General features: G+C 47.6%; 2 protein-coding genes across 4 annotated transcripts in view; one reads left to right on the top strand and one right to left on the bottom strand.

Moving 5' to 3' along the window:
- Positions 1 to 12,439, top strand: part of NME7 (NME/NM23 family member 7) — a 245,293-nt gene extending 232,854 nt beyond the window's left edge. Inside the window, exon 12 of one of the 3 annotated variants that reach the window (XM_070266293.1) lies at positions 12,419 to 12,439. In XM_070266293.1, coding sequence (XP_070122394.1) covers positions 12,419 to 12,424 — 6 coding nt within the window. In that variant the 3' untranslated portion in view covers positions 12,425 to 12,439. Of the gene's footprint in view, positions 1 to 30; positions 316 to 12,418 lie in introns of those variants that run through there. The other 2 variants (XM_070266294.1, NM_001301143.1) reach the window with 2 other exon arrangements.
- On the bottom strand, positions 123 to 23,393 carry ATP1B1 (ATPase Na+/K+ transporting subunit beta 1). The gene is made up of 6 exons (XM_023640511.2): positions 22,638 to 23,393; positions 18,168 to 18,296; positions 7,010 to 7,165; positions 5,221 to 5,405; positions 2,541 to 2,621; positions 123 to 1,546 (listed from the first exon to the last, which is right to left on the bottom strand). Exons 1-6 carry the CDS (start codon positions 22,732 to 22,734, stop codon positions 1,283 to 1,285), a joined length of 912 nt encoding a protein of 303 aa, XP_023496279.1. The 5' UTR covers positions 22,735 to 23,393; the 3' UTR covers positions 123 to 1,282.
- Between the last annotated feature and the right edge of the window lie 4,582 nt (positions 23,394 to 27,975).

Below are 27,975 nucleotides of genomic sequence, written 5' to 3'. Positions count from 1 at the left end.
ACTAATGAAATCATGTGGTTTGTCTTTCAGGTTCAGTATTTCTTCAAGATCTTGGATAATTAGCAGTATAGAAAGTAAAGAAGTCCCAGATTGGAGCATTTAGACAAGAGTGACTCACGCAATGAGGATGTGTTCATTCTTTTATTGTCCATTGTTTTAACCTGACTCAATACAAGATCAACAAGAGCACTGTACTCCTGGCTTCTTACATATGTTAGAACATGGAGTTTGCACTGGAGACAACATTTAACACCAGTCTATGGGGTACTGCATTGCTTTTTATAAAGTCCAAAATAAAGATTTATTTTCAAACAAGTGACTTTGGTTTATTTCATACATTACACTTTTTCTTGCAGAAAAAAATAAAATTGTACAACTGCATAAATATAAAATTCTTCCACCATGAAAATGGTTAAAACATTCATAAAGACACAGCACCAGCATGTGATGCCTCCAGAGAAAGGAAAAAGGAAAGTAAAAGAAAATGTACAATGCAAATTAATTAGCCCTGTCACCAGCCAAAGTGACGGGCGATCCAGATCTCATACATAGCTCAGAACATACTGGAGGACGAGGGAAGAATGTCAAGACAGCATTCAATACAAAGCACAACACAACCCATCACCTTTTTGTGTGTTTTCTGTAGTGTCACTTAAAATTTAAAGGGCAGTTCCCCCATGACAGCCCACCCACCCCCAACCCCAGGAAAAAAAAAAAAGAAAGACCTAACACCACAGGAAAAGACTATGGAGTGTGTTAAAAATGCTCATTGATGGGCCATTATCTTTGAAAGAGCCAAACCAAAGGAAAAAAAAAAAGTACCATGCCAGTTTTATTCCCATTGAATATTTACACCTTGGACAGCAAACCTTGCTCACATAAAGTAGAAAACAGATACGATAAAACATGGCTTGAAAAATGACCAGTGTGTGCACCTATAGTCCTGTACACTAAATAAAATACACGAGGCAGCAATACTTAGGGGCCGGAAACACTGCTTACTACAAGTCAGTCATGGAATCATAATTTACAGTAAAAATGGGCACGTCCCAAGGCTCAATTTTTATTTTTCTTTTGTCATTTACAGTAGAATAAATATTTTGTTGCTATTGCTACACTTTAAATTTACATTCTAACCTATTAAATGCAGAAAGCTAGTGTAAAGCATATAGATTAAGTGTAGGTCCCATACGTATGACAGTTTGTTCAAGACTAGTAGGTTTTTGTTTTTGTATCTTTTTTAACTTTTTAAATGGCTAGTGGGGAAGATTTGTGCTTGTGATCAGCTCTTAACTTCAATTTTTACATCAAAGCGTCCCTGAAAACGGTCTTTGTCACTGTACCCAATGTTCTCACCGTACGCCTTACACTCTATGCGAATTTCGGTGTCCATGGTGAGGTTGGTGAACTGTACTGCCAGCAGCGGCTGCAGGTACTTGGGCTGCAGGAGCTTGCCGTAGTAGGGGTAGTACTGCAGGGGGAACCCGGGGTAGCCGCCCAGTCCAAAATACTCCACGTTTCCAATCTTTTCCTTATCTTCATCACGCTAAAAACCAGGAGGAAATGAGATTTTAATGGCTCGCATCCTGGATCACTACTTGTACTCACGTACAAACCAGGCTCTGGATCCCACGGAGGAATCTGCAAACCTCTGCTGGAGGGACGCCAGTCATGCTGTGACATGGCTGCTCCAAAGCTACCTTCAAGAGTAGGTGACCATTAACCTCGGGAGGACATAAGGACGGTACGTGACACAAGAGGAAACAACACATACGCAGTCCAATCCAGAGCAGCCGGGACAAATGGTCGTAAAAGGAGGCTATTCTCATTGTACAAAGGGGGAAACTGTGGCAAAGGCCAGCCAGGTGTTCCTCCCAGCCGACACCACCTGCTAGAAACAGGACCAACACTGAACAGCAGCAGCGGGTTGGTGTTGGTCCAGCAGATGACAGTTCCAGTGACATTATCGCCAAAGGCTTAACCATCGCCTCTCGTTTTCCTGTGTCCGTTTCTTTGCTTGCTACCACCACAAAACAGGACTATTTGGAGATTCCCTTTCTTTATTCTGCCCTCTCTCTCTCAAAACAATCCATCAGGTACCTGTTTTCCAGTCTAAAGGGGACACATCTTGATTGTTACTTTAATCTTTCAGTATTTTTTAAAGAAAAGCCAAAAACACAACTGTTTTTATGTGAAATTGTCGATTAAAAAAACAAAATGCTGGCCTCCAATTTTTAAGACACCTTGTGGGCCAGAGAAGCACTTGTGTGGGCTGGTTGACCTCTCAGTTCTAGAAACCAATATTCTAACTGATGAAATTCAGATGTTTCAGTTTCTTGTTCCAGTGGGAAAACTGACATACGGTTTTATTCTTGCTACATCCTTCTGTTCTTTTAACAAGTTTGAGGCTAATTCCTGGAGGCAATGCTTCTTGTTTCCCATATGAGAGTTTCACCTGTAACTTAAAATAACCTCGCTCATTCGCGCTCTTCCCCCCACTTCCGCGGCCCCTCCTCCAGTAACTCTAAATGTCTCCTTACCTTGCCAGTGCACTGAACAGGCAGGACGTACGGGCTGTACTTCATCACTGGGTAAGTCTCCAAGGACTCATTCTTAGGAGGCTAAAAATAAAACCCATGTTGGTCAATAATTTGTAAATAACTTTTTAAATTTCTGAAAAATAAAACTAATCTGTAGCCCAAACAAGTACACATTGGTCACGGTAAGTCAACTGAAATAACAAAACACTTGGAGATAGCAGAATGAGCGATTCCCCTAACCAGTCTAGGAAAGGCCATGTTGTAGTTTGAAAACTAATTGCCTAGGTTTTGTGGCCACTACAATTAAGCTGTGATGCAGCTCAGTACTAAATGGAATTTCTGACTAACCCATTATAAGCTTTACTCAAGGACACTGAGAAGTACGAGCCAACCCAGAAATAATAGCTCCTCGTTTGCTAAGATTATAATAATTAGATGGAAAACCTGGTTGACATTTGTTTTTATAAAACTTGCGCTTTTCTCCCGAGCCATGAATAAATAATGCCATCCTTTTCCTCCAAGGAGACCTTCTTCAAGTAGGCTTGCTTGCTTGCTTGCTTTTGAATCTCCACTGGAGGCACTGACATTTAAGGAGCGTTTCCAATTCTGTTAGGAAAGTCTACTAAGTAAAACAGGTAAGGGTGGCATTGCCCTAAATGAAAGGGGCTTGTGAAGGGGTAAATCCATTGAAGGGACCCAGCATACACTTTAAAATTCCCGCTGTAGCGAAGTATCCAGAGCCTGCCTTCCTATATCCCTGGCTCAAGTCTACCTCAGAAAGAGGTGTGATGAGCACACATCCCTGGAAGACAGCCGCCTGCTTACTCATATCAGCAGAGCACGTGAGTCTTGACATGAGATGTGATACACAGTCTAATCAAAGTCAGATAAAATGGACAATTCTCCGTCAGTAAGGAACTAATATTTTTGGCATTACTCTCCATTTTGGAATATAAGAAAATGATCGTCTAGATTTGACTCTCTTGGAACTTTCTGCCAGCAATAGATTTATCTTTAAAAATTTGAGAGAATATGCTTATTGATAAACAAGTTGCCAGATTCTGTCCTCTGAGGGTGAGGAAATAGGCACATCAAGGGAGATGCTGGGGTGCTGCCATCTCTGACACAAATAATTCAAACAACAAAAGAGCTAGGGATTTGGGGTGGGGGGAGAGTGATGAATTAGAAAGCGGCAATGGATAACCAAGTTGGAGACCAAAGAAAAAAAGGACAGAAAAGAAAGAGTAGCTGAATTCATCACTTAACAGATTATCCCTACAGACGTGGGAAGAGACGTGACTCACGATAGACTACAGGGACCGCCTCTGTGGGTTACAGGTATCACTCGATGTCTATGAGGAGGAATTACCAAAAGTGAGGGATTCAGAGAACAAAGATTAGGATTACTGTTCCTTCGAACACACCAGACCAATCCCGTTCACTGGCAAATAGCTGATTTATCTTGGGGAAGTGTTCCCCAGCAATATGAATATCAACCAAAAGTGTGCTATCATGGTTCTCACCATTTTTCTCTCATGATATCCTAGTCTAAGAGGAAAGAAGATTAAAATTCTGTTCAGAGGTATGTTAATTTCTGTAGGAGATCCATCGAGCCAGCCAGCCAGGCAACCATCCATCCACCCACTGGTCCATTTTTGCCCCTGGTGGCAGTAGAAGAGTTCTGATGCATCCTTCAGTTAAGTTTATAAAACTTTCCATCTCCATAGAGATTTTCTTTTGAAAATATTGTTCATGGTAACAATCATTGTGGAAACAAATTAATAGCAAACAATAGAAAATTAATGAACAAAAGAGCCAGATTCCAGAAATGAAGTGAGGTTGTTCATATAACAGTATATACAGCAGTCAAGTCCTATCAGATTGGAAAACCACTCATAATGGTAATGCCTACACGGGCGAGTGGGGAAACTGCTGAAGAAGCCATGAGTAAGGGAAAAGGACAGCTTTATTTACTCATGACCTGAAGGAAAGAATGAAATAACCAGTTTTATAAAGGCAGAGAGAACACCAATACACTTTTCCTTCTTTTAAAGAATTACTATCATCTCACCAAATGGTAAGCAATGGCAGTTTGCCACTTTTCAGTGATCTCAAGTAATGTTTACCTGTTATAAGCTACAATGATGTCAAAAGCCAACAGCATGGTTATCAAAGTTCCACCTACATAGTATTCAGCTTCTAATTTTGCAATGAAATCATCACTCAGCAAAAAGAAATTGTTTTTTCAGATTATCAATTTGTTTTAAATACTCTGGCTCCAAGAGCACCAAAACCAGAGTATGACTGCAGGTACACGCAGGTAGTTTTTAAATTTAGAAATATCTTTTCCTATTTTTACTACGGAAGAGTTTGCATAATAGAAACTATTATCTGGATGCTGAGCAGAAGTGTTGAGAACAGGGCAGGGCCACAGGACTGACTTCGGAATTTGGCTTTGCCACTCAGAATTTCTCTAACTTTAGAAAATGAGATGATTGACCTAACTACAAGAATTTCAAAGTGGACACAGAAGTTTTCGATGTTACTCTACAGAATAGGCTTCAAAATCGCCACTGAGTGTATTTTAAAATTTCCTTTTATTCTCTTCTCATACTGTTTAAGTACCTTATCCAAAATGTGAATGGCTCAGCTAAATTCTAGGATTTAAAATATTACTTGCCTTAGGTTTGAAGCCCAGAACTCGGTTGAGCTTTATAATGACACATGGTTTGCCCTCTTTGTAGCCGTAAGTTTCATCATTTATTCCAGAGCAATTTCCCAACCACTCAAGCTTGAACCTGCAGACTTTTCGCTCTCCTCGTTCGTTGTTAAATTCTCCTCGTTCTTTGAGTTCGCTGGGCACACCTGAAAATGCAAACACCATCTTCACATTGTACCAACAACTCCTTTAGCACCACTGAGAAAGGAAGGGGCGCTCCTTCTCGTCACGGTTCCCTATGCTAAGACACTGCTACTCGACATTTAAGGCATTGTCTGAATTCAGCAAGGATTTCCAGCAAGCCCCTTCATCTCTTCACTCATGTTGAAAAGGTATTTTAAAGCAACAAAAACAACAGCTGACACATGACCCCACACCAAGGCTTCACGGCACTTGATGATCAGCACACGATGTTTGGTCTCTGGCAATATTGCCCTTCCTTTAAATAATGGATGACTCAGCTATTCAGAAGACTGAAAGGAAACTGGATCGCTCTTCATGAGCAGCATCATTTACACGGGTCATCATCAGCTTGGCTCAACAACAGGGACGTTATAATTAGAACACAAATTAAAAGGATTGTCAATAATTTTCAGAACTGCAAGTTTTTTGATCAGAATTTCCTGGAGCCATGCCCATTTAGCATGTTAGACAGTAAAGAGGGAATAGAAAAGAGTTGTTTTTTCCCTTTTCAACCACAATTCAAGGTGTTTTAAAAAAAAAAGTTTTTCTGAGATTTTGCCTTTTAAAGCTGTGAATTTTTATAAGCATTTGTTCACCTGAGAAATTTTATTGTATTTTTGATTCATACCATAACAAAGCCTCAATTCAGTCCATCTCCTATGAAGTAATTTACCCTAATTATCTATCATATGGGCCTTTTAATTACTGCAAAGTAAGATGAAAACCTCATTTAAGTTCTAATGAGAACCATTTAGTGAAAGTGTTCCTTTTAAATTACTAAATCTTTTCAAAATGACTTAAAATGGCAATTCACCCCATACTGCGACCAAGCAACAGCCTGCCATTTAAAGAACTGGAGTTGGTAAATGCTTGAATTGAGTTCTGCTATCACTTAGTAACTCAGAGAGGTACCGTGTTTGGGTGGGTAGACAACATAGCTGGGAAATTCACACTCCGGCAAGGAGGAGCATGCGTATTCATTTCAATGGGTTAATGAACCAAGAGCTATCCCTTACCATTCATCAGTCATTTCCTTATCCAGATGCTCAGCTGCCTGAGACATATTTCGTTACCCATCCCAACCAGGGTCTATAAATGTACCGACTGAATGCTCCTCCATCAATATCAGCTCAGTTCTAGCTAATCACTCCAAAGGGTCATTCTGGTGAGAGGAGCCCTGTGCTCTCTTCTGTAGGGAGAACAGGGATGGGGGAAAGGGGCAGAAATCTGGAAATATAAGCAAGTGTACTTCTCAAAATCAATAAGAGAACCAGAACTGTAGTGCGGTCTGAGTCTGAGCAATAAAGAGCAGAGGTGGCTGGGAGTGTTTTAAAGGAAGACGCCTCTCAAGTGCAGGTGCCAGTAAGACTTGAGGCTACACTGTTTCTCCCACTGCATCCAAGCCTACACCATAATGTCTGCGTGTTTTTTAAAAAAAGTGTCCTCTCAACATGGCCAGAGTTCAGTCTTTTAATTATTTCAGGCGTATCTTTCAATCATTAAGCAACAAAGAGAAACAAGAAATAAGAATTAACCAGCCACAGACACCCAAAATAAGTCTACTTACTGCCACATTCTTCAAAAATCATGTCGTCCTTCTGGGCCGAATCTTTGTACTTCTCCAAGAACCTGACTATGTTCAGCACATACGCCTCATAGCTCTTGGGATCATTAGGACGGAAGGAAATTTCAGTCTTTTGGATCTGAGGGATCTGTGTTAATCCTGGAGCAGGAAAAGAGTTAGAAAAACACTGAGGAAATCATTCGTGGGAAGGCAGTCAACCAAGATAATTCAAAAGCAGACTCTTCATGTACAAAACATACAGTGCTAATCCCACCCAGCTCAAAGAACGGGTTAAACTCTGGCCTCTCTTATGAAATCACTTCTGTGGCATTTAGATCTAAATGATATCATATACCATTTAATTTCCCCAGCAATATTTCATGATCGGCATTATCTCCATTTTATGAATGAAAATACTTCTTGCACAGAAAGATTAAGTGCCTGGCCCAAGGTCACAGAAAAAGTGGTAGAACCAGAATTCCAAGCCAAGTACGCTGGACTCCAAAGCCTGTTATCTTTCCAGAACCCCCACATGCCCACATTCGAAAGACTGCATTGCCAGCTAGCATTTTGTGCAGGTGGCTTTCCCTTCTCTAAAGCACGTAAGCCTTTGAGCACAGAGGTCTCCTTTTACACTTCTTTTTGTCAATTAATTTATGACCATTACAAAGTCTAGCGGACTCCAGACTACTCGACAGAGAGCTCTCTGGGTCTTTTAACTAAACTGGAGGAATATGGGCTTCAAGTGCACTTTCCACTCCTGCTTTCCATTCCAAAAGGAAGCGGTTACTTTGAGCAAGTCACGTGCCAGCCAGGAAAAATTCCAAGTATGTGCACCCTGGATTTCCACTCTTTAACCAACTTTTTAGATTCTTCAATTTCCAAAAGCCTCCGCCATCACAAGACTTCTGAGACAGATATGTGAACAGTGTTACAAGCACACTCCGGGGGCCATGGGCGGAGAGTCAATCACCACTGCATTCTATTCTGGGACTGCCAGATCGAATACAAGACGCCCAGTTAAATCTGAACTTCAGATACACCACAAATAATTTTTTATTTGAAACATGAAACATACTTATAAAAATTATTTGTGGTGTATCTGAAGTTCAAATTTAGTTGGGCACCCTGTATTTTTATTTGCTAAGTCTGACAACCCCATTCTAGCCCCCACTCCCGGCCCTGCCCTCTGCCTGTTGGGCACAGCGCCTGCGAGCTCCTGCCGCACTCTCTCACCTGGGGCCTGTTGAACAAGCAGCCTTGCACATTCGCTCCAGACCCGCCCCATCCTAATCCCTAAGGATGGGACTCGAGAATTGCTGCTTAACATGCCTGAAGAGATCCTTAAGCACTCCTGGTTTGAGAACCCCTGCTTCAGGGAATGAGCGTGGCAATGGTGAGGAGATATGAAGACAATGACATAATTAAAGCGGAAGGGACAACTAGAGGACAGGAACTCTTCAGCAGCACCATTTGTGAGGCCTGAGAACAGGCGTCAGTGGGGGCTGGGCTAAAGGGCTGTTATTTTTTCTAGTGAGTAAGGTTGGCTTTGAGCTTCCAAACTGGTTAAGTGAGGAGGGCCTGGCTTAGGGGCCCGAATGGGAGAGTCCTTCCATTCTTGCAGTTCCCAGAGGAATGGAAAGGATGAGATGGAGACAAGGCATGTGACGGTCTGCAGCCAGGCAGAGGCTTGCCCGAGAAAAACTACTTCAAGAGCGACATTGAGAATCATCTCAAAAAGGATAAGGTAGAACCTGAGGAATTCAGGGGCAAGCTGTCAAGAGTCACGGACACGAGTGAAAGGGGAAGTAGCAGAATTTCCTCATAAAAAAATCTTCAGTTAAAAATAAACAAAGCTACTACCATTAAAAATTATTTTAAATGCTCACAAACCATAGAAAACTGTTTGTATGACTAAAGCAATTTAAATATACCCTGAACAATCTTCTCCCACATTAATAAGTTGGAAAATTGGCATTGCGATCATTTATAGAGCAAAGAGGCAATATAATAAAAATGGTCAATACTTGCAAACATAAAATAAAGTAAAATAAACAAAGGTGAGTAGAAGCTTCCACTGGGATTTCATGCTTGAGGCAGTGCGAGGGAGGGTCCTTCTTGTCTGAGTTGTTAACAAGACATTTAAGTCAAGGTGACTTGCCTGGACCTGAGGGAAGTACAGAGGCGGGCCCAGGGCCAGAGGCCTAACAGAATGCAGGAGGAGGTGTTTTCCTAGAATAATCATGAAGTCAGGGGAGAATGGCGGCTTGAGGGACACTCACAGGGGAGGGACCACTGGCAGAGCAGGGCACGGGCAGCCAGAGAACCCAGAGGCAAATGCCTCTGCAAGTGTCAGCGAGGACGTCTGCCGGGACCTATTGCAGGCATCCTGTGTGATGGGGGTGGGGGTGGGGGGCAGAAATGGACTAAGAGAAGATCTGTGTTCACCGGGCTAAACGCCGTTTCCAGGCTCGGGAAAGAGACGACAGGAGAGTGGTGGACGGACAGAAGGGTGAAGAGGAGGAGACCAACTGTCAGCAACCAAGGAGCAGTCTCACCTAACCTTCCGGAAGGGAGGAAGGCGGGGAAGAACCCAGCAGCTGACCGAAGGGACATCAGCGTGATGAGTAACAATGATGCCAGGCGCAGTGCATCAGCAGAGCGGGTGACTCAGCAAAAACAAAATCCTAACCGAATGTCAACGAGCCTGGTGTGAGATGCGCAGAGTCTTACCCAGCGAGCTAAAAAGAGGAATGTGGACCGAGAAGGTCCTGTTGAGAAACACGGTAGCACGTAAACCACGAGGGGACTGCACACACGGCGATGCCCCCCCGGCCCCCTTCCCCAGCAGTCGGCGCTCGCTTTCTGGCTCCTTCTGCATTCTCTCTTCCAGCGGCTGCTCAGGGTGCCATCTCCTTGAAGTGTGTGAGAGGAACAGCGATTCTCAGCTCCCCCCCAGAGAAAAAGGAGAGCAAGAGGAGGTGGGATTCTGCAGAGTGCTTCTCATTCCCCCATGACGCCAAGTCCAGGGTCCTGACTATTAAAAGAGACCAGGTACCACGTGCGAGACCCCCGAGCATCAGCTCCTCTCACCCAGCGCTCTGGGCTCTTTACTAACAAAAGGGCACTTAGCAAGTGCATTTTTCAGAAGTCTAAGAGCTATGGTCAGAACTCAGTTCGTGCTTACCCAGAGACTTATACCAGCCTTGTTCATTAGCAAGCACCTCTGCTGTTAATCATCTAAGAGCTGATTTATGGAAATAGTAGATATTACCATTACAGGCACAAGGGTACCACTGGCCCAGAAAACAGTTATACACAACTGGTCTCGTGTCTCTAGATAAGGTAAAGAAGAAACAATGGAATCACACCAATTCCCACCCAAGAGCCCGAATCCATCCGTGAGCCTGGCTCAAGATCTAAGCCCAGCCAAGCCTGTATGTCAGCATGTGAGAGAAATGCAGATGGAAGACGCTTGAAGAATAGTGGCCATGTTATGTACAGAGAAGCATCAGAAATTGGTGAAACCAAGAACACAAGAGGTGAAACGGACAGGAATGCTGGCAGAGGAGGGAGCCCAGGAATGACGAATGAGCTCAGGAAGCTCAGCCACACCTTACTGCCTTCTGGAGGCTAACGTTTCCCTCTGGAGCCGCTGAAGGGTCTTGAAGATGTAACTAACATAAGCCTTAGCAACCACTCTTTTCAGAAACTCAGTTTCTGACCTGAATGTTTCCAGAAAAGAAGCAAAAATGGTTTGGACTTAGGTCACACAACCAGCTCCTTCCTCTAAGCCCTCACCTGTGGAGCACATACACGCACACAGAAGCCCCAGGAGGCCACCCTGAGTCCACTGTGGCCACCACCTCCTTGGTGGGCTCTTCTGCTCTCTGTCCGCACGTTTCTGGAAGGTCTCTTGCCCTATCACCCATCACCTCTGCCTCCTCTCTTCTCTTTGTCCAGAGCCTGCTGGCCTGAGAATTTCTCTTCCTGGAAGCCACCAGAGATCAATCCCCTGGCCTGTCCTGTTCTGGGTCATCGTAACTAGGAGAGTTCTCTGATGAGATCCTCTCTACCCCATTAGGAAAACTCCTCTTCTCAAAAGTCATTTCTCTAAAGCAATTACTTACAAGAGGCAGATGAAGCGCCCTTGACCTGATAGCTAAACCCTTTAAATCAGTTACTTTATCAGTCCTAAAGGAAAGAAGACACAGACAGGAATGGGAGTGGATTTGGCAACCTCCTTATTGAGTCCACACACAGATTCCTCAGCAATGGTGACACTCTCCCAGGGCTGCGCACACCCCACCTTGCTGCCTGGTGTCCTCATCCATTGTTTGCACACGAGACTGGATACTTTCAGCTTGTCCCTCTCCATACTGCCTACTCCTTAAAATTGTTACTTGTACCTTCGCACGAGGATGAGCTCTGTTTGCTGGGAACTCCCAGAGGCCAAAGATAGCAGAACACCCACTCGCCGGCTGGTCGTTTCAGATTATATTCCGGGAAACACATCTAACCTTTGCCTCTCCTGTCTTCTGACCTTGAATCAACATGAACCATGCTGGGCTCTATACAGCTTTGCTCTGCTATGACCATTTGCCTTAAATTATATATTGATTCTTATTTAATAAAGCCACTTAAAAGGACTGAAGTAATAATCTGGCTATCTGAAATTTTAATTATTTGATTTCTAATGAATATGTCAACTTTACGTAAGATTTGGAGTTTAAAGGAAAAAAAAACCTTTGGCTTCGCACTTGGTTTTTAGAGTTACATTTGCCTTTTCTTGGTCCCCCATCTCTTGAGAAATAAATAAGGAAAACACTCAGTCTTCGGCTTTAGCAGGTTTTCATGGCAGGAGAGGGAACCAACAAGTAAAAGAGGAAGGGAAAGGAGAGAGAAAAGAAAGGCTTTTCATTAAGAAAGAAGTACTTTGTTTCTTATTAGGTTTATAATGTAGCAAGTTTATAATTTCTCAATCTACTTGTGAGTTCGAAGTATTTAAACTAGAATGCACCCATTTTTAACCTTGTAACAGTTACTCAAACAAATCTCAAAGCACAGATGCTTGTACCTGTCATTTAATATATCACTAGACCAAACAGACATCTTCCATAGAATCCTCCAGGAGGGTACCCACATAACTAACGAGAGCACAGGAAGCAAAGACACACCTATAAACGTAGCCATGCACACAATACCTCCATATCGTGTGTCTCCTGTGTATTCCACATTGAGAAGTAATTTCTCATTTAAAAAAATTGGGGGTATGATTTTATACACAGTCATACATTATCTACGTACACATATATATGCATAGACACAAACACACACATTTTCCTCCTTCAAGTGCCACTAAGATATTTATGGGTTTTGTTTTTGTTTTTAATTTTTGTTTGACCTCTGCAGGACTAATATCAATTTACCTAACAAAATACAGGGAGGGCACTGGAAAAAAAAGGCACCTCTGTGCTTTCTGGAAACTAGCTGCCTTTGCCGCACCTTCTGTCTCAGGCTCAGCTTTTGACTGCGACGTGGGATCAGCTGACTCAAGCCCCCTGCCTCCAAGCAGGGACATGGCTACACCCTCCTCACGCCAGCGAACCTGCTCCCTATGAAAAGTCCTTCTATGATGAGTGGCTGGACTCCCTCCACAGCCTATCTGGATGTTCAACAACCCTCGGTGCATGGAAGTCTTTTCTCCTATCTAGGCAAAAAGCCACAGACTCGGGTTGAAGGCCCTTCTCCGTTTATGGAATTACCCTTTACCATTAGACTTTTTCCTGTCGTCACATATTCATTTTTAGACGAACAGAGAATTATTTCGTTCCGAGGATCTATCTTCAAAAGTGCATATGCTTTCATAGGGACATATCTTTGATATTTTGTACAGCTCATAACTGTGCATGTTCCCAGTGAAATAAAAGTTACCACTGTTCCAGCCAAATTCTAGTATTTTATATTAATTATGCTTTTTTATTCAAGGCCAAACTTCAGAACAAGCACATATAGTATATTTGACTTGTCTAGATACACAACGCAACACTGGCGAAGTGACCAATATCCTGAAATAAGACACCACATTATACATGATATTTGATGACGTGTGTTCCTGCGTCTATGTGGGGAGAGGCACACTAGTCTGGTCTGAAGCCACTGGAGCATCACCCCTGTCCCCTTGCATCTCCCCAGCCTCTCTCCAGTCTTGTCAGCCGCAGATGGGCCCTTAGGTCACAAGACTGCTAGGATGAGAGTGAAGAATCATGGCATCAACCAGTCCAAGCCCATCCTGTTTTATGACCTAGAAATGGAGGCCATGAGCTGGTGCTCTTTCCACGACCACCTGCTACGACAGAGCCCTTCCCTCAGGTGAGCGCAGCAGAAAAGCCCTAAAGGAAGCTCCATCAGTTCAGCATCTTTTACACCCCGCCCCATCCCTCCATGGAATTTGTTACCTGGTCCCATTTATCAGGGGTCTCTGCTCTCTCGTCTAAAATGAGCATACACTGGAGGATCCATTTTTCTATACCTCCAAGAATATTTTTAAGTTAATCATTAGGCTTGTTAGGTACCCAAGAGCTAACTTATTGGTTGTATCTTGGTCTTTAGAAATGAAGAAACAGGAACATGGGTAGGTGAGTTGCTGAAGCCAAAAAGCAAGGCTGGGGCACTCTGAGGAATAAGAACTTGCAGTCTGCCGCCCTAAACCCTTCACCAAACTGAGTCTGGGCAGTAGCTTCTGCAAACCCCAACTGCCACCAGTGCTAGCTCATCCACAGCCTCAGACTCTGGGGGCCGGGTGGGGGGGATTTGGGGGGCTGGTGCAGGATCCATCTGAGGCTGGGAGGAAAGAAGGAGCGGGAGCCTGAGAGGCAGCTGGGCCTGGCGAGCATTGAGTATTTATCATATCAGCTCCTGGATTACAGATCAATGGAGTATAATTGGAAACAGCAGAAAAACACCTGACTGGCACTCTGAAATAACAATCGCTCCCAAGTACAAGGAAGCCAAGTGTTTCCAATTCTCCCTCTGAAATTCAAGTGAGAGAGAAAAATAGGAGTGTGATGCAGCTTGAAAAAAAGCAATTCTGAAATCAATGTAATGCCTTCTCAAGAATTTTGCTTACTCACGCTGAGATTTGAATTATAATGCCTTGTACCCTAATGGATTTTAAGACACGATATTTCTCTCTCGCAATCAAGATGTAACCGAAACTCCTAGGGGTGCCAGTGTGGTCTGCTAGTCCTCACCCACCTGCTGGTCCCTCTGGTTCCCATCTCACCAAGAATATGACCCTTTTAAAACGCATTCTTCCAGCGCTGAGCCATCTTTACTTCAAAGCAAAACCAAAAGCCGCCCACAACCTTGAGCGGAAGGAGAGGAGTGGAATACCTTCAGACCTGCTCATCAGGAAGCAGGGCAGCTGGGAATCTGCCCTGGACCCACCGGCTGACACCCAGTGACCTTCATTTCCTTCCACTGCTGTGAAGTGAGCACGGGGCAGGGGATGGGCAGCTCGATGAAAGGGGGACTTTCCCATCACAGCCCGGAGCCCGGTCAAATCGGGACGGGGCTGCTCCCGCATGGCCGACAGCAGCATCTCCAGATCCAACAGCACGAACAGTGGGAGGGGAGGCCTCTGAGCACCACTGAGGACCTTCCTGAGGGGGTATCCCTGGAGGAAAGCTGGCAGGGGCTAACCCAACAGGGGCGGGGATTTTAAAGGGAGAGATTACAGAACAAATACAATGTCACTTAAATTTACTCAATTTTTTAAATGTGTTTCCTAATCCAACTTCTCCTGCTTGTCAAGAAAAGCTAAGACTCTATTAACTTCATGGAAATAGAAGTGTACGATGCATCCTTGCTCTATCCCCAGAGCTCACAGCCCGGGAACACGGACTTCAGGAGCCAGAAGAACTACGCTTCCAGCGAAGCAGGGCTATAAAAACGGAGGCTAGTGGGGAGAGCCACCCACCCTTTAGTTACGCCTCTGTAAAGTACCACTCACTTCACACACGTTTATCATTTCATCCTCCTTTAATCCTCACAGGGTATTATTCCCCTTTTATAGATGAGAAAACGGAGGCCCAGCGAGAGTCAGAAGTGTGTGGAATGGTGGGAATTGTGTCCAACTCCAAAAGCCCTGCTTTTCCTTCTCGGTCAACTTTACTGCAAACCGACGGGTAATGGCTTAGGAACTCAGGCTGCTTTCACGCTGAGGTTAGGCAACATGAAATTGCAATAAGCAATGGCTTTTGAGCCCAAAAATAGCAATTTAATATGTTTCAACCTACCATCTCAGCTGAGGCTCTAGCCCATACCTTCCAGGCTGAGTAGACAGGTTGGTTCCAAAATCCCAGAGCAACATGACTCTGTAAGGAACATCATACACCCTAATGGCCACCACTGCTCCGGCCAAGAAACTGGACGTTGTCCATTTCTTCTTAAATGTCACTTCCATTTTGTGATTTAGTCCTTTCTCTGAGACTTTCATGTTTCACCTATCAGGTTATCCAATATTATAGACACACAGCCCCAAATACTGCACAATTACCACCACTTAACTTGGTCACGTTCACGCATTATTCAGAAGAGATCTAATTACAAGGTATTCCAGCGTGCAAAGGGCAGTCAGAACCCAGCCAGGCCAGCCTTGTGTTCATGCCTTGAATCAGTTAATAATAGCATTAATAAGTCTTTCAATCTTTAAATGACATACCACCTCTTTCGCACTCACTAGGTTCATTTGACTTGAATACACAATTTTCCCTCTTCAACTGTCAGGAAAATAGAGGCTTAGGGTATATTAAATTGAAGCCCCAAATCGCCATGGTGTTCCTCCATACGCTTGTTCCATCTGTGGCCTGAAGGAATTGTTACTGCCTATCAAAAAGACAAATTCTTAAGATTTGCACTGAAAGATGCCAAGAGGAGGGACCAGCTGGGGTCCCTCAGGGCACTCGGAGACCATCCTATTCTCAAATGAATGTCGCGTCCCCTGGAGAGGCAAGGGTAAAGGGGAGCTCGACCTAGACTCTCCTGGCAAGAAAATGAGTGAGGGGATGTGGAAGAAGAGAGACAGAGAAATGACAAAGAACCAGGCAACACGAAGGGAAGCTGGGGGACTGAGGAGACACTTTCCCTGTGACTCAGACCAAAGGACAGGAATGCATATTTCCAAGATGAGCCAGCAGCATTCCTCCGGAGAAGCCACGGTTTGTCAGGTCAGTCCAACTGCTGCAAGGACACTAAATATAGGTACGAAGAATGTGTCTTTTAGGAAGGGGCTGGGAGGAAGCAGCGGGAGGCAGGGAGGGTGCTGGAAGGACTGACAGCTCACCAGATTTTCCCGGCAAGGTCATTTGCAAGGCCCTAGGTAAAAATCCCGCACTCGGGCTGTTTCCTTTTGAAAGTGAAATTTCCCTTTCTGCAAGAACCTGAAGACAACATTTAATTTTATTGAAGGCTGCCTCTTCAATGTCAAGGAACATTTTTTTAAATTTAAGAAATTAAAGAAAATGCTTGACTTTTTGGTCACCTTTGACTTCAAGTATAAGACTTACTGTAAAATATCATAATGATTGAAGAATAGCTTTTAAATGGAAAAACAATACAATAAAAGGTCTCCACAGTCGAAATTACGACTATGAATGCTACCATACAACACTCCAACAGAGGACACGAAAACACACACCGAGCTTTACTGTGCAGAAGCCAGCGCACAACACGTTTATTTCCGATCCTGCGTTTCTGTGCTGCAACCTTTCCATACACCCACCTCTTTCAGGGAGTAGTTGCTGGAAACTGTGGATTATTAAGCGGGTTTAAGTCATTTTATATACTTACATGTTTTCTTTTTCCACTTCCAAAACCCCCTAGATCTAAATTTATCTGGAAATGTTTCGGGTTTTTCTTACAGTACAGGATTATTTGACTTGGGACTAAAAGATGATGTTTGCCATCTTCATGGCCTGAAGATTTTCTTCCGACAGTCTTTCCCATACCCAAGAAGGAGGTGGACATGACAAGTCTGTGACGGGTAGGCACACTTAATCACCGCTGCTGCTCAGTGCCATGGAGACAGCCTCAAGACTGTCACCTACACATAGCTGTTACTAAACTGTTGCCCGGGGAAAGTGGAGAGGGGACACATCATTGTCACCGCCCAGAGGCAGCCTCAAGGTCACTGATAAAGTGAGAACCTGGAAGTTATGCCACATTTTCTCTCTCTCTAGGTCCTCCTGACAATGATTTCTAGAAGAGCCAGACCGTGCAATCACAAACAGTACAATCACGTTTGTGGTCACTCCACTGTCTTGTCCTTGTTAGTATTGGGTGTCACAGCAGGGGGCCCTCCTGGGGCTAGTGACCCGTGTGCAAATGCACATCCGTGCACACAGTGCACGTCACTCAACAGTGCCAGCACCCAAGTCCCGGCAGGCACTCAGGTGGCAGGTTTCTATGCCAACCTCTTTGTCAACCCAAGTTTCAGAGCTAAAAGAGCTAGTTAATTAAACTGCAAAGCAGGTCCAGAAAGCTGGTCAATAAGACTCCTATTAAACAAACAGGTATAAAGATTGAGAAGTGAAAAGAGAGGGTGGCTCTGTTCAAGGTCAAACTGCAAGTCAACAGCAGGTGGGAGAACGCGCCCTGCAGTCATGGCTCCTCCTGTGAGAAGCTGGCCATTTCAGAGCTTCTCATCACCCCTGAAAAGAAGTTAACCTTTAAAAACAGGAGCCAACGTAGGTGTTCAAAGGATTTATCCGAGTCATAGTCGCCTCAAGAAAGTGAAGCAGGTGTGTGAGAACTGGAAAGGCCCTGTCATGATCCCACTGACCGACCCCTTGGGTGTTAGGAATGAAGAGACTGAGGCCACAGGGGGGCCCCCAGAGCTGGGGGGGTGGGGCAGGCTGGGTGGAGGACAGGGCTCTGCCCCCTCACTGCAGAGCCGTGCAATGAGGTGTCTGCAACCCGGGAGCTCTGCCTGCAATGCAGGCAGGAGATGTGGCCGCATCAGAGAGAAGTCCCTATCTGTCCTTTACAGGCTTGGCTTCCTCTTATATTACACATGATTTTCAGAAGAAATTTTCCTCAAGTGAAAAAGTGACACCCATTTCCCCTCTGGAAGAACGGAAGTTATTCAGGTTCATCTTACCTGGCGGGGCCACTCGGTCCTGATATGTGGGCTTAAATTCACTGATGGTGAGCAGCATCACCTGGATGGTCCCGATGAAGATGCCAGCCAGGCAGCCGTAAAAGATCACGTAGAACAGAAGGATCTTAACTGCAAGGAGAGCAAAGAGAACACAGCTGTGAGGCAGGCGCATGCTCAGAACGCATGTCTAAGTCTTCCCAGAGACCGACGGGCTTCCGCCCGGGTGGTGTCTTCAGGGATTCCTTCTTCAACACTGATCAAGGTGGTGAACCCCACTCCCAGATGGTAGGGAAAAATGGGGGGATGGGCAGCCCCCATTATAGTGTGCGTATTGGGGGTGGTTGAGGGTGGGGGGGCATGTTCAGCTAGAACTAAGATTCTTTATAGGAAATAATTTCATTCTCTAAATAAAAAAGAAAAGAATTTCAAGAAGATCACCAATAAAATCCAGGGCTGTGTTTGTCCGCTTATGCAATGCATTTCACATATGACAGCAGACTCCCTTAGAGACGGATGTTTTCTGTGCTTGCTTATCCCTCGACATTTCAGCACCACAAGCCAGGCTCTGCTGCTTCTCCAAATGCTCAAATGCCTGAGAGGTTTCATGCTGCGAGGAGTAACGGACACCCAGAAACCGTGGGAAGAGCCCCAGCTCTATACCACCCCGCTGCCTTGGATCTGTATCACAGACTAGGCACATGTCTCTCCCTTCAGGGGCACCAAACAAGAAAAAGAAAGGAGATGCTAGAGTAAAAATGGCAAGCACACTTTTATTTCATCCTCTGCCTGGACCCAGAGTAATAACTGACTCCATGGGCTGCATTTTCTTTTCCCACAGTTAACAGGATAACAGGACAGAGGCCGAGAGCTGCAAAAGCAGGAAAATGAGAAACAGAAAACCCTGCCGCTCACAGATGGAATGAGGCTATCAGTTACCGGTTTACAGGGATTATCTCCCGATTAGCTGCATCGTAACAGGCTGTACTAGGCATCGCCCGGTAGCCTTGCGCCAGCCAAACAACTCAGCGGGAATGCAGAAGGGGGAATGGCGCACCAGGGGTTATGGGTGTGAAACAGGACTGCCCAGGGGTGCCGTGGGGAGTTCTCGCAGCGTCCAGATCGCGTGCAGCAAAGCCTGGGGTCCTTGGGAAAACGCTACAGAACACAGTATTCTTGAAAAGAAGTGTGTGTGTGCAAGTGGGGCGGAACTAGCCAGGATGCCCTCTTGATATATTTAAAAGCCCCTCTTTCCCATCACCAAATAAAGAGTTCAGGGAAACCATGCTCAAGAGCTATAAAAACAAGCGAACCACACATAAAACCACACCAAAATGCTTAATCATAATTGCTTTTCTCCTCTATCAAAAAAGAAAAAAAGAACAAAGAAAAAGGGAAAGATAAGGAAAAATGCACTGTATGAGCTGGCGCCACGGCTGCCCAGCTGGACGCTGCCTCATGGCAGGACAGGGGTTAAGCGCCGCATTCTGTATCCAAGCAGCGGCAGGCTAATGGCAAGGCCGTGACGTCAGGAGATCTGGAAAATTTTTCCAGGGAACGCTCCTCAGAGGTGCCAGAGTTGGTGTAACAGGGTCAGGAAGAGAACTGTTGTAGCCTCTTTTTTTTTTTTTTCTGCCGCCCCCCACCCTGGCTTGGTGTTCTGAGCTTAACCACATTTGGCTCTTCCAACAACTGGAGCATTTTTATACTCATTCCTTGGACTCCAGACACCTAATGCTAACAACATAAAAAGGTATGTAAATGAGGCTATAATTTAAAATACAAATTTAGCAATGGAAAAACAAGCCACTTTGCAAGCATATTGATTAAATTTAAGAAGACAGAGCTTTTCTATTCTGCCTGATACTACAGCCTACAAGCGAGGAATTTTTCTCTTTTGCACCGAGACGTTACTTAGCAAAGTCTCCCATTACTGTTGTGAGGTCACGTGTTCAGACTGGAGCAGGCAGGTCTGGCGGGGCCGGTGCAGTGGGCTCACCAACACGCAGGCCACCAGCAGCTGCTTCGGAAAAAAGCTGGACAGATTGTACCAACCGGCCACAGTTACCCAGAAGATAAGCTTTAGGGGCATTTTTTCCTTTTAAGCAATTTTTTTTCCTTTTAAAAAATACAAGTAATATAGAGGTTTTCCAGTTAGAACAACAAAAAAAAAAGAGTACCCTTCAAAGAGTCACAGGCAGAAGGAAAAAATGGCATCTGGGCCCAGCAGCAAACATAAAAAGCCGCCAATGCCTGTATTAACCGAATAAAAACGTGGACAGCACCAGGTGACCTGCGTACTGCCATTTCTCCAGCAGGTGACAGGCGAGGCTCCTGCGTCCATCTTGGTGAAAATCTACCTTAAGCAAAACTGAGCCAAGGGCAACCTGCCCTCGTCCCAAGGGCATCTGTGTTGGGCCCAGTGCTGGGAAGGTGGCATTTTCCCCATGGGAGACAGCAACTGCTGCCCCTTTCTCTGTCTAAGGAGCTCTGTCGTTTCTTACATTGCCAGAAAGCAATAGACATATTAGCGCAAAATAAAAACTGGATTTTTAGCCCAGTATCTGCACCTTGGAAAATAGAAGGAAAGATGAGACAAGCACACCAGTCCTGGGATCTGCATTCATAAATCAGTGCATTGGCACCTTGCTGGATGTGGTATCAGGACACAAATATTCATTCACACACAACACACTTTCTCTCTCTCTCTTTTTCTCTTGCTGTCATACAGAGGTGCTGCCCCATTAAATGTCGGCTTAAAGAACAAGTCGTTCCATATTGCCGTACCCTCTAAAGCAAATATTATTCTGGAATTGGAATGAGGAAAGAAATATATTTTATGAGAGAAGAAAACACTAGAGGGCAAATTTCACAATATGCCTGGAGTCAATGCAGCCCTGGTCCGCGTGATGAGGCAGGGGTCAGACCACCAGGGCAGGGACCTCCGGGAAATCTGGGAAAGGGGGCCCTACTCCACAGTGCACCCCCCAGGCCTCACTCAAGTTACCAGGAGTTGCTAGGAGATGGCCCTGGCCCGGAGCTGTTCACCGGACACATACCCTGAGTTCTCCAGGTTTTCCCTTCCACAGTAACAAAACAGAGAGCGATCTTTATGCGCGAGAAACTATGGCAATAATCTCATTGAAGAGCATGGTCTCCCCGAAATAAAATAAAAGCTATAAGCCATCACTTTAAAGACCTACATTTAACATGGCTCAGGGCTACCTATGCTCCCCAGTTATACCCTGGAATGAGGTTTCACCTTGACTAACCTTGAAGTATGATGCATTATTAACCCTTTACTTTTCAATCAAGAGAGACCCACCACAGGCCGCATGTTTTTTCTTTACACAAATCATATAATCCAGCTTCTTCCATTTCAAAATGTCAGCCAAGCACTATTTCCCTGACTCATCCTCCTGCCGATGCCCAGAGAGCCTCCCAATCAGGAGCAGGGCATCAGCCCCTATCCAGGGCTCCCTCAGTGGCTGCAGTGGTGGTGCTAGTGGTGTCGATGGTGGTGATGATATTAGAGGAGGAGGGGGAGGTGATGCAGGAGAGGGGAGTTCCCTCCCTCTCTCTCTTCCGCAGTCACGACTCTTATAGATTTGCCTACAACTCTGCCCTTCAAAATGACCTTTTTCAAAAAAACCATGTCACCCTTCCGGGGTAGGGAGGTGGAAAACAAGTAAGGTATCTAATTTTCAATGGGAAAAAGAAACAATATCCATCCAACCAAGCAACAGGCTGCCCAAAATCTCAAAAGAAGAGCTGCTTTTGCCTTTGTGCCATTTATTTCCTAGCCTAACCCTTCACTATAACCAACCCAAGCCACTGATTGTGCATCTGTGTGGACACTGAAAACAACCAGCCTTTGCCATGTTTCGGAGCCTCATGAGCCATTTCTGGGTTGCGATGACTCCAGGGGAGGTCACCAGGGGAAACTCTGGGCATCGCTATGAAATACTGCAGTGTGGACGGATTCCCCACCCCCCGCCTTTTGCGGTATATATTTAGACTAAAAGAAAGGTGCTATAACATGCAACCCCGCCTGCATTAGATCCCGTTACCCTCATGAGGTTCTCTCACAGCCTCAATCTCTCTTTTTTTTAAGGACTTGGGACATGACTACAGGAAGAGACATATCTAGTCTCCCAGAGCTTCACCATTCCCAGGAGGGAAGGGCTCAAGCGATGCTCCGATAGACTGCAAATTACCAGGACAAGCCGGCTACAATATACAGAACCCTCTGCCTGGCGTGCTCCCGCCCCCAGCCCGCGCCCATCCTGGGGACTCCGCATTCCGCACAGGATGACAAGCCCTGCCGAGCGCGATCCAAGCAGAGCCCACCACCCGGTCCCCCTCCACCCTTGCCAGCGCGGCGGGTGCGGAGCGGTCTGCAGAGCCTGCGCAGGGGATGCGCCGCCCGGGAGAGACAAGGCGCCGGGGGCGAGCTGCGGACCCCGTACTTACACCAACTGCCACCGGTCCTGCCCAAAAACTCCTTCTTCTCCGAGTTCCAGATGAATTTCTTCCAGCTGCCCTCCTCCTTGGCTTTTCCGCGGGCCATGCTGGCGGGTCAGCCGCTGCCGCGGGCGCTGAGGGTGAGTGACTGCGGCGTGCGCCCTCGCGTCCTCCCCGGCTGCCGGTCGGCGTCCCCGGCCTGGCTCTCCGCAGGCGCACCCGCCGCTGCCGCTGCGGCTCTCCGAGTGCCAGACGCGCGGCGGAGGAGCAGAGGCAGGAGCAGGAGGAGGGGGAGGCGGCGGCGGGGGCGGGGGGCGGAGGGAGGGACCGCGCAGGCTGGGCGGCTCCGAGCCCCGCACCTATTGGTGGGCGCGCGGCCGCTCGCGGGCTCTCTTTGGTCCGCCACGCACTCCTCTCGCCCCGGGGGGTTCGGGGACTCTGCGGACCCGAAGCTGCCCCTCGGGACGCGTGCTCGGCCCCCGCCTCCTGTGACCTCTGCAGAGACAGACAGGGGGCACGAGAAAGTCAGAGGGAAGCACGGACAAACGGACTGCGAACGCAGCACAAGAGCGCCGGCCACGAGCCGAGAAATTGGCCGAAGGCGCACGCCCTACCTTTACTATATACCGCGCCGTGGCGGCCCGGGGCCACGCCCACTAGAGGCCCGCGTGGCCAATCGCCGACCTGGGGGGCGGGGCCTAGGCCCCGAGGGGGCGGGCGCGGGGCCGGCACAAAGGAGCCGCGGCGGCGAGAGGGGCGGGGGGAGCGGCGAGGAGCGCGCAGACCACCGCGCAGCCCCCCGCTCGCTCTGCGGGCCGCGAGCCCGGCCTGCCGGGGTGGGCGCCTCGCACCTGCGTCGCCACGCGGCCCGCAGACGCCCGGGGACCCTGGTCTGGCTGTCCTGATCCGGTCCTTTCCACCCGCCTGCCCGCAGCCGCCCGCTCCCGGCCGCCCTCCGCTGCAGGTCAGCGAGGCCCTGGCGGAGCCCGGGAAGGTCACGCCGGGACGCCCGAGAGTCGGGGACTCTGCCCAGCTCCGCCCCGCCTCCCCGCTCCTGCACCTGCCGCCCCCTCCGCGCTCCCCGCCGCTGCGGTTGCAGTTCCGGCCCGTCCCTCTCCTTCCAGGCCAGCCCAGCCGGCAGCCCCGGCTCCGACCTGCCCGGCGGTGTTCTTTGTGGGCGGCCTGAACCACCTCAAGCAGGACGATTGCCAAACCCACCCAGGGCGGCAACCTGCAACTGGAACTGAAGGGGTAAGAGGTGTAGAAGGCTGCCCAGCCCCCATTGGGTCATACCATCGGAAACCAGTCGCCCTGCACAGGCGGCTCATGCCAGTCTAGACCCCTGGTGACAAAGTCTGCACGTGACCCAGCCATCGAGGACTCTCCTCCTCCCAGCTGGTGGCTGGTATTCTCGCTGAATGCCTTTATGCCCCCTTGGGGGCACTGACCACTTTGTTCTGCTGTAAATCCCTGGGCCAAAAGGGATTGGCGGGACCCAGCACAAATGGCGAGTCGTTGGAGGGCAGTCCTGGGCATGCGGTCCCCCTTCCCATCCCTTATCCCCTGTTGCTGAAAAGCCACACTCCTTAGTTTCATGTCCCTCCGCTGAACCCCTGAGCAGCTTATACATCCCTCTCAGGGCGGTGACACAGTAGAAGTCGGCAGGGGTGGCTCTGCAGTCACTGCAGAGAAGCCCCGTCCCCAGGGGGAAACAGACCCTTGGAAAAGGAGATTTCTCGGCCCCATATACAGGAATTACCTAATACGGGGATGCTTGTCTGGGCCACCTTTCTGTCTCCAAGGTCAACCTTGCAGGTCTAAGGACAAGCTTGAACTGATAGAGAATGAGCTCTTTGCGCTAATCCTCAAGGCCCACCTACAAGACCTGGGCAAACCTGAAAATTCCTGAAATTCAGGCGAGAAGCAGCCATGTATCCACCTAGCCCCACAGGGCCTGCTGCATACAGGGCTCTCTCAAGGACAGCCAGAACAGTGTGTTGAGAAAGGAAGCCAGCCCCGTCTTTACCCCTGCAGTGTTTATGTTGGAAAAGCCCCAAGTTGGTGGCATAAGTGCAGGAAGAGGCTGCACCTGCACGTATGATGCCCCTGCTCCCCTCCTGGCAGAAGTTGCCTCACTGAGGAGTTTCCAGCAGGACAGGCCGCTGGGAGGGGCATGTGTTTATTAAGTGCCCACTACCTGTAAGAGGGAGGAAAGCCTGTGGGCAGAGTCAGCAAAAAAGGATGAGTAGGGGCAGAGGTAGCTGTGGGAAGGGAGGAGGGCTTGGGGGGTGCCCCCACACTTCCCATCGCCCCCTCCCTTGATTTCCTTCTCTTTCTTGCTCTTGCTGTCTCTTTTCCAGTAGAAGCATGTGGTACAACAAAGTTGGTGGAAAAAGGCTCACAGTGACAGATTTTTCGTTGGAACTCCCATTTTTTCTTAAAAAAGAAGTGTCTTACCTTGGCTCTCTGGGGCTGTGGCAAATGCCCAGTAACTGATCCTGCGTCTGGCAAGGATGAGCTTTTCCTCTTGTCCTTGACGTGCTGTCTTGCTCTGGGGATATTCCCCCCTCAAATCTTAGCTCCCCAGCTTTGCTCCTCATCCCTCCTCTGCATTCCTCTTCCGGAATTCTGACAAGTCCTGAGGGTCGTGCCTTCACAGCCGGTGCAGCATCTCCTTCTAAACCAGCCTCCCTAGGCTTCCTAGGAACCTCCATGTTTCCACCAAAAACTGGTGTTACAGCTAGAGAACATGATCTCAGCCCTATGGGGACCAGCTTCAAACTCCACCCGCCCAGCCACTCCAGACGCCTAGAAGTGCTTCACCCATCTGACCGTGTCACCACGAGCAACCTGGTGAAGAGCCAGGCAGACCTCCATTCACACTCCGGGCTTCAGTACTTGGAGCTGGGTGACCTTGGGCAAGTCACTTGTTCTTTCAGGGCCAGTTCCCTCAGTTGTATAATTAGAGTGATACGTTGTTGCAAGAATTAAATGAGAAATGTGAGAAAGTGTTAAGCACAGGGCCTGGTGCATGGTAAGAGCTGTTAAGTAGCTAGCTTAATTATAATTAGCTGTTTCCATTTGACCTTGTCTAACCTTGGGGCTGTTGCTCTGACTTTGCCACCTGCCCACTCTGATACACAGCCCCCCCCCCCCCCCCCCCCGGATTCCAAGTTCCTTTAGAAGGTCACCCTGCCTAATTCCCCACCCTCTATGCCACCTTTCCCCTGGCTTTTTACTGTGCTTCCTGCTCTGTGACCTCCTCTAACTCAAGTAATGACTAACTTGAGCACATCGTGTCCCTTGGGCTGTGCTGGGCTGGGCTTTTGTTCTGAGGCCCCTTCTGTGAAGGGTGCTGTAGCAGCAGGTTGAAAGCGGAAAGTGTGTGGTTCCGTGGAGGGAGGGGTGCCTCTGGCAGGTGGAGTGTGTGGCTGGGTGTGGGGGTGGGGGAGGTGTGGACCAGGGAACTAGGAAAGCTGTTCAGTACATGCCTGTGGAGGGCCAGTGTTTCTCTGTGGAGAGAAGGAGGACGAATTGTTTAGCTCACCTTAAAGGTTCAGGGCAAAGAGAACACTTTTTCATGTGTGTGTGTGCAGGCGAGGGAAGAGGAATGGTTCTGGAGCGCTGTGATTCTTTCTGCCCAAGGCTGGTGCTGTGTGCTGTGTGTGGGTGGATAGAGAGGGAAGCAGAGCACAGGAAGGGCAGCAGAGAGCAGAGGGAAGTTAGGGACCTCTGTCCAAGTGAGGATGACAGGTTCTAACTGAGGAAACAGCCAGATGCAGTTTTGTGATTGAAGCAGAATCTACCCTGGTGCTGAGACAGGGCCCCAAAGGTGAAAGCAGGCTAGGACTGTCCTATTTGTAGCAGGATGGCCAGTCAGAAGCTGAGCTGGGAGGAGAGGCGGGAAGATCAACCCCTAGCAGTCAGCTACTTCTGCTCAAGATCAGAGAGGCTAAAATGGAGGTTCACCTGCCTGCAAAAGAGAGAGTCCAACTTGACAGGCTGCGTATGGAGACGGAGATCTGAAAACAGAACCGCCCCCTCCCAACCCACCCAGGGTTTTGGCCCTCTGATCTCCTGGGCCAGACACCATGCTGTCTACTCTGCAGAGGGCTCTGGAGAGCTGAGCTGCCAAGCCCACGTTCACACACGTGCTCACGCACAGCGGGGCTCTGTTCAGCCAGCCCTAGAGTATTTTAAGTACAGAGTGGAGGGGGTGACTGTATGTGTCGCATGGTGACTCATCCTGGCAGCAGAAACTGTGCCGTGTTGAGGAAAATGGCTCAATGGCAGGCTCTGTTTGCAGTAGAAAGCAGCCGAGGTGCACAGCTCTGCCATGGAGGGCGAAGAGGCCTGGGAGAGAAGAGCACCGGGAAATGCTGGACCTGTCACGTCACAGAGGGGGATGTGGGTGGATTCCTGGCTAACACCTAACACTGTCGATCACCGCACCCTGTGCTCCACAGAGCATCATTCTGTGCTGCACGATGGACCCTGCGTGTTGATAGAAAAACAAATCATGCTCTGGAATGATTCTGGTTTCTTAAAGAAGCCAGAGACCCTGAATGGGGACAAGTAGAAATATCTCTTCATTGCTTTCACTAAAGTCATTCTGGCACTTTCCTGTTTCACTGGGTCTGTAATTGAATTCTTGTCCTGGGTGAGGATATAGTATGAAAATACTGAAGAAGGAGCTTTTTTAGCAAGGCCCACTTGGTAAAGTGGACTATTCCTGCCATCAGTGGAAGTCACAGGTTACCTGCTCGCCACCTGAGTCATCAGGCCCTGACTGCAGACTTCCAGAAGTTGCTTTCTGCTCCGCTGTTTCCTAACTTGTAAGTCAGGAAGCTGGTGAGTCCAGAAAGCATGCACGGTGTTGGGGAGATGTGTCAGGATTTCTCTCCACCCCTCCCTGCTCTTTGCCAGTTTGTTCTTAGGTGTGTGAATGGTGGAGACCATAGTAGAGAGCAGAGGACATAAGAGAATGAGAATGATTTTCGTTTGATATTCTCTGGCTGGACCACAGAGGTGCGTGGTCTCTGCAAGCATTCAAATATTCATGATGTGGTGGGTGCTGGGACTGAAAGCCAGTAGGGGCCTGGTGCTACCCTATTGTTAGAGCTTTCAGAACCAGCTTACCTGTTCCTTTGTACTTCCCCATGCGGGGGGGGGGGCGGTGGGTTAGAGTTTGAATTTGTTTTTTCCTTCGAGAAAATGTCTGGCACCAACCAGTGCATTCTCTAGGTTTTAGAAAATTCCAGAATTTTCCATCTGCTTAAAAGGTGAGACGCACACATTGCCTCTGAAAGGCTAAGAGGGGAGGTCTCACGACACCATTCTACACCAG

The sequence above is a fragment of the Equus caballus genome, chromosome 5, assembly GCF_041296265.1.
Source record: "Equus caballus isolate H_3958 breed thoroughbred chromosome 5, TB-T2T, whole genome shotgun sequence".
Taxonomy (NCBI): Eukaryota; Metazoa; Chordata; class Mammalia; order Perissodactyla; family Equidae; genus Equus; species Equus caballus.
Note: the sequence above shows the minus strand (reverse complement) of the source record. Positions and strands in the feature narration are given on the sequence as shown.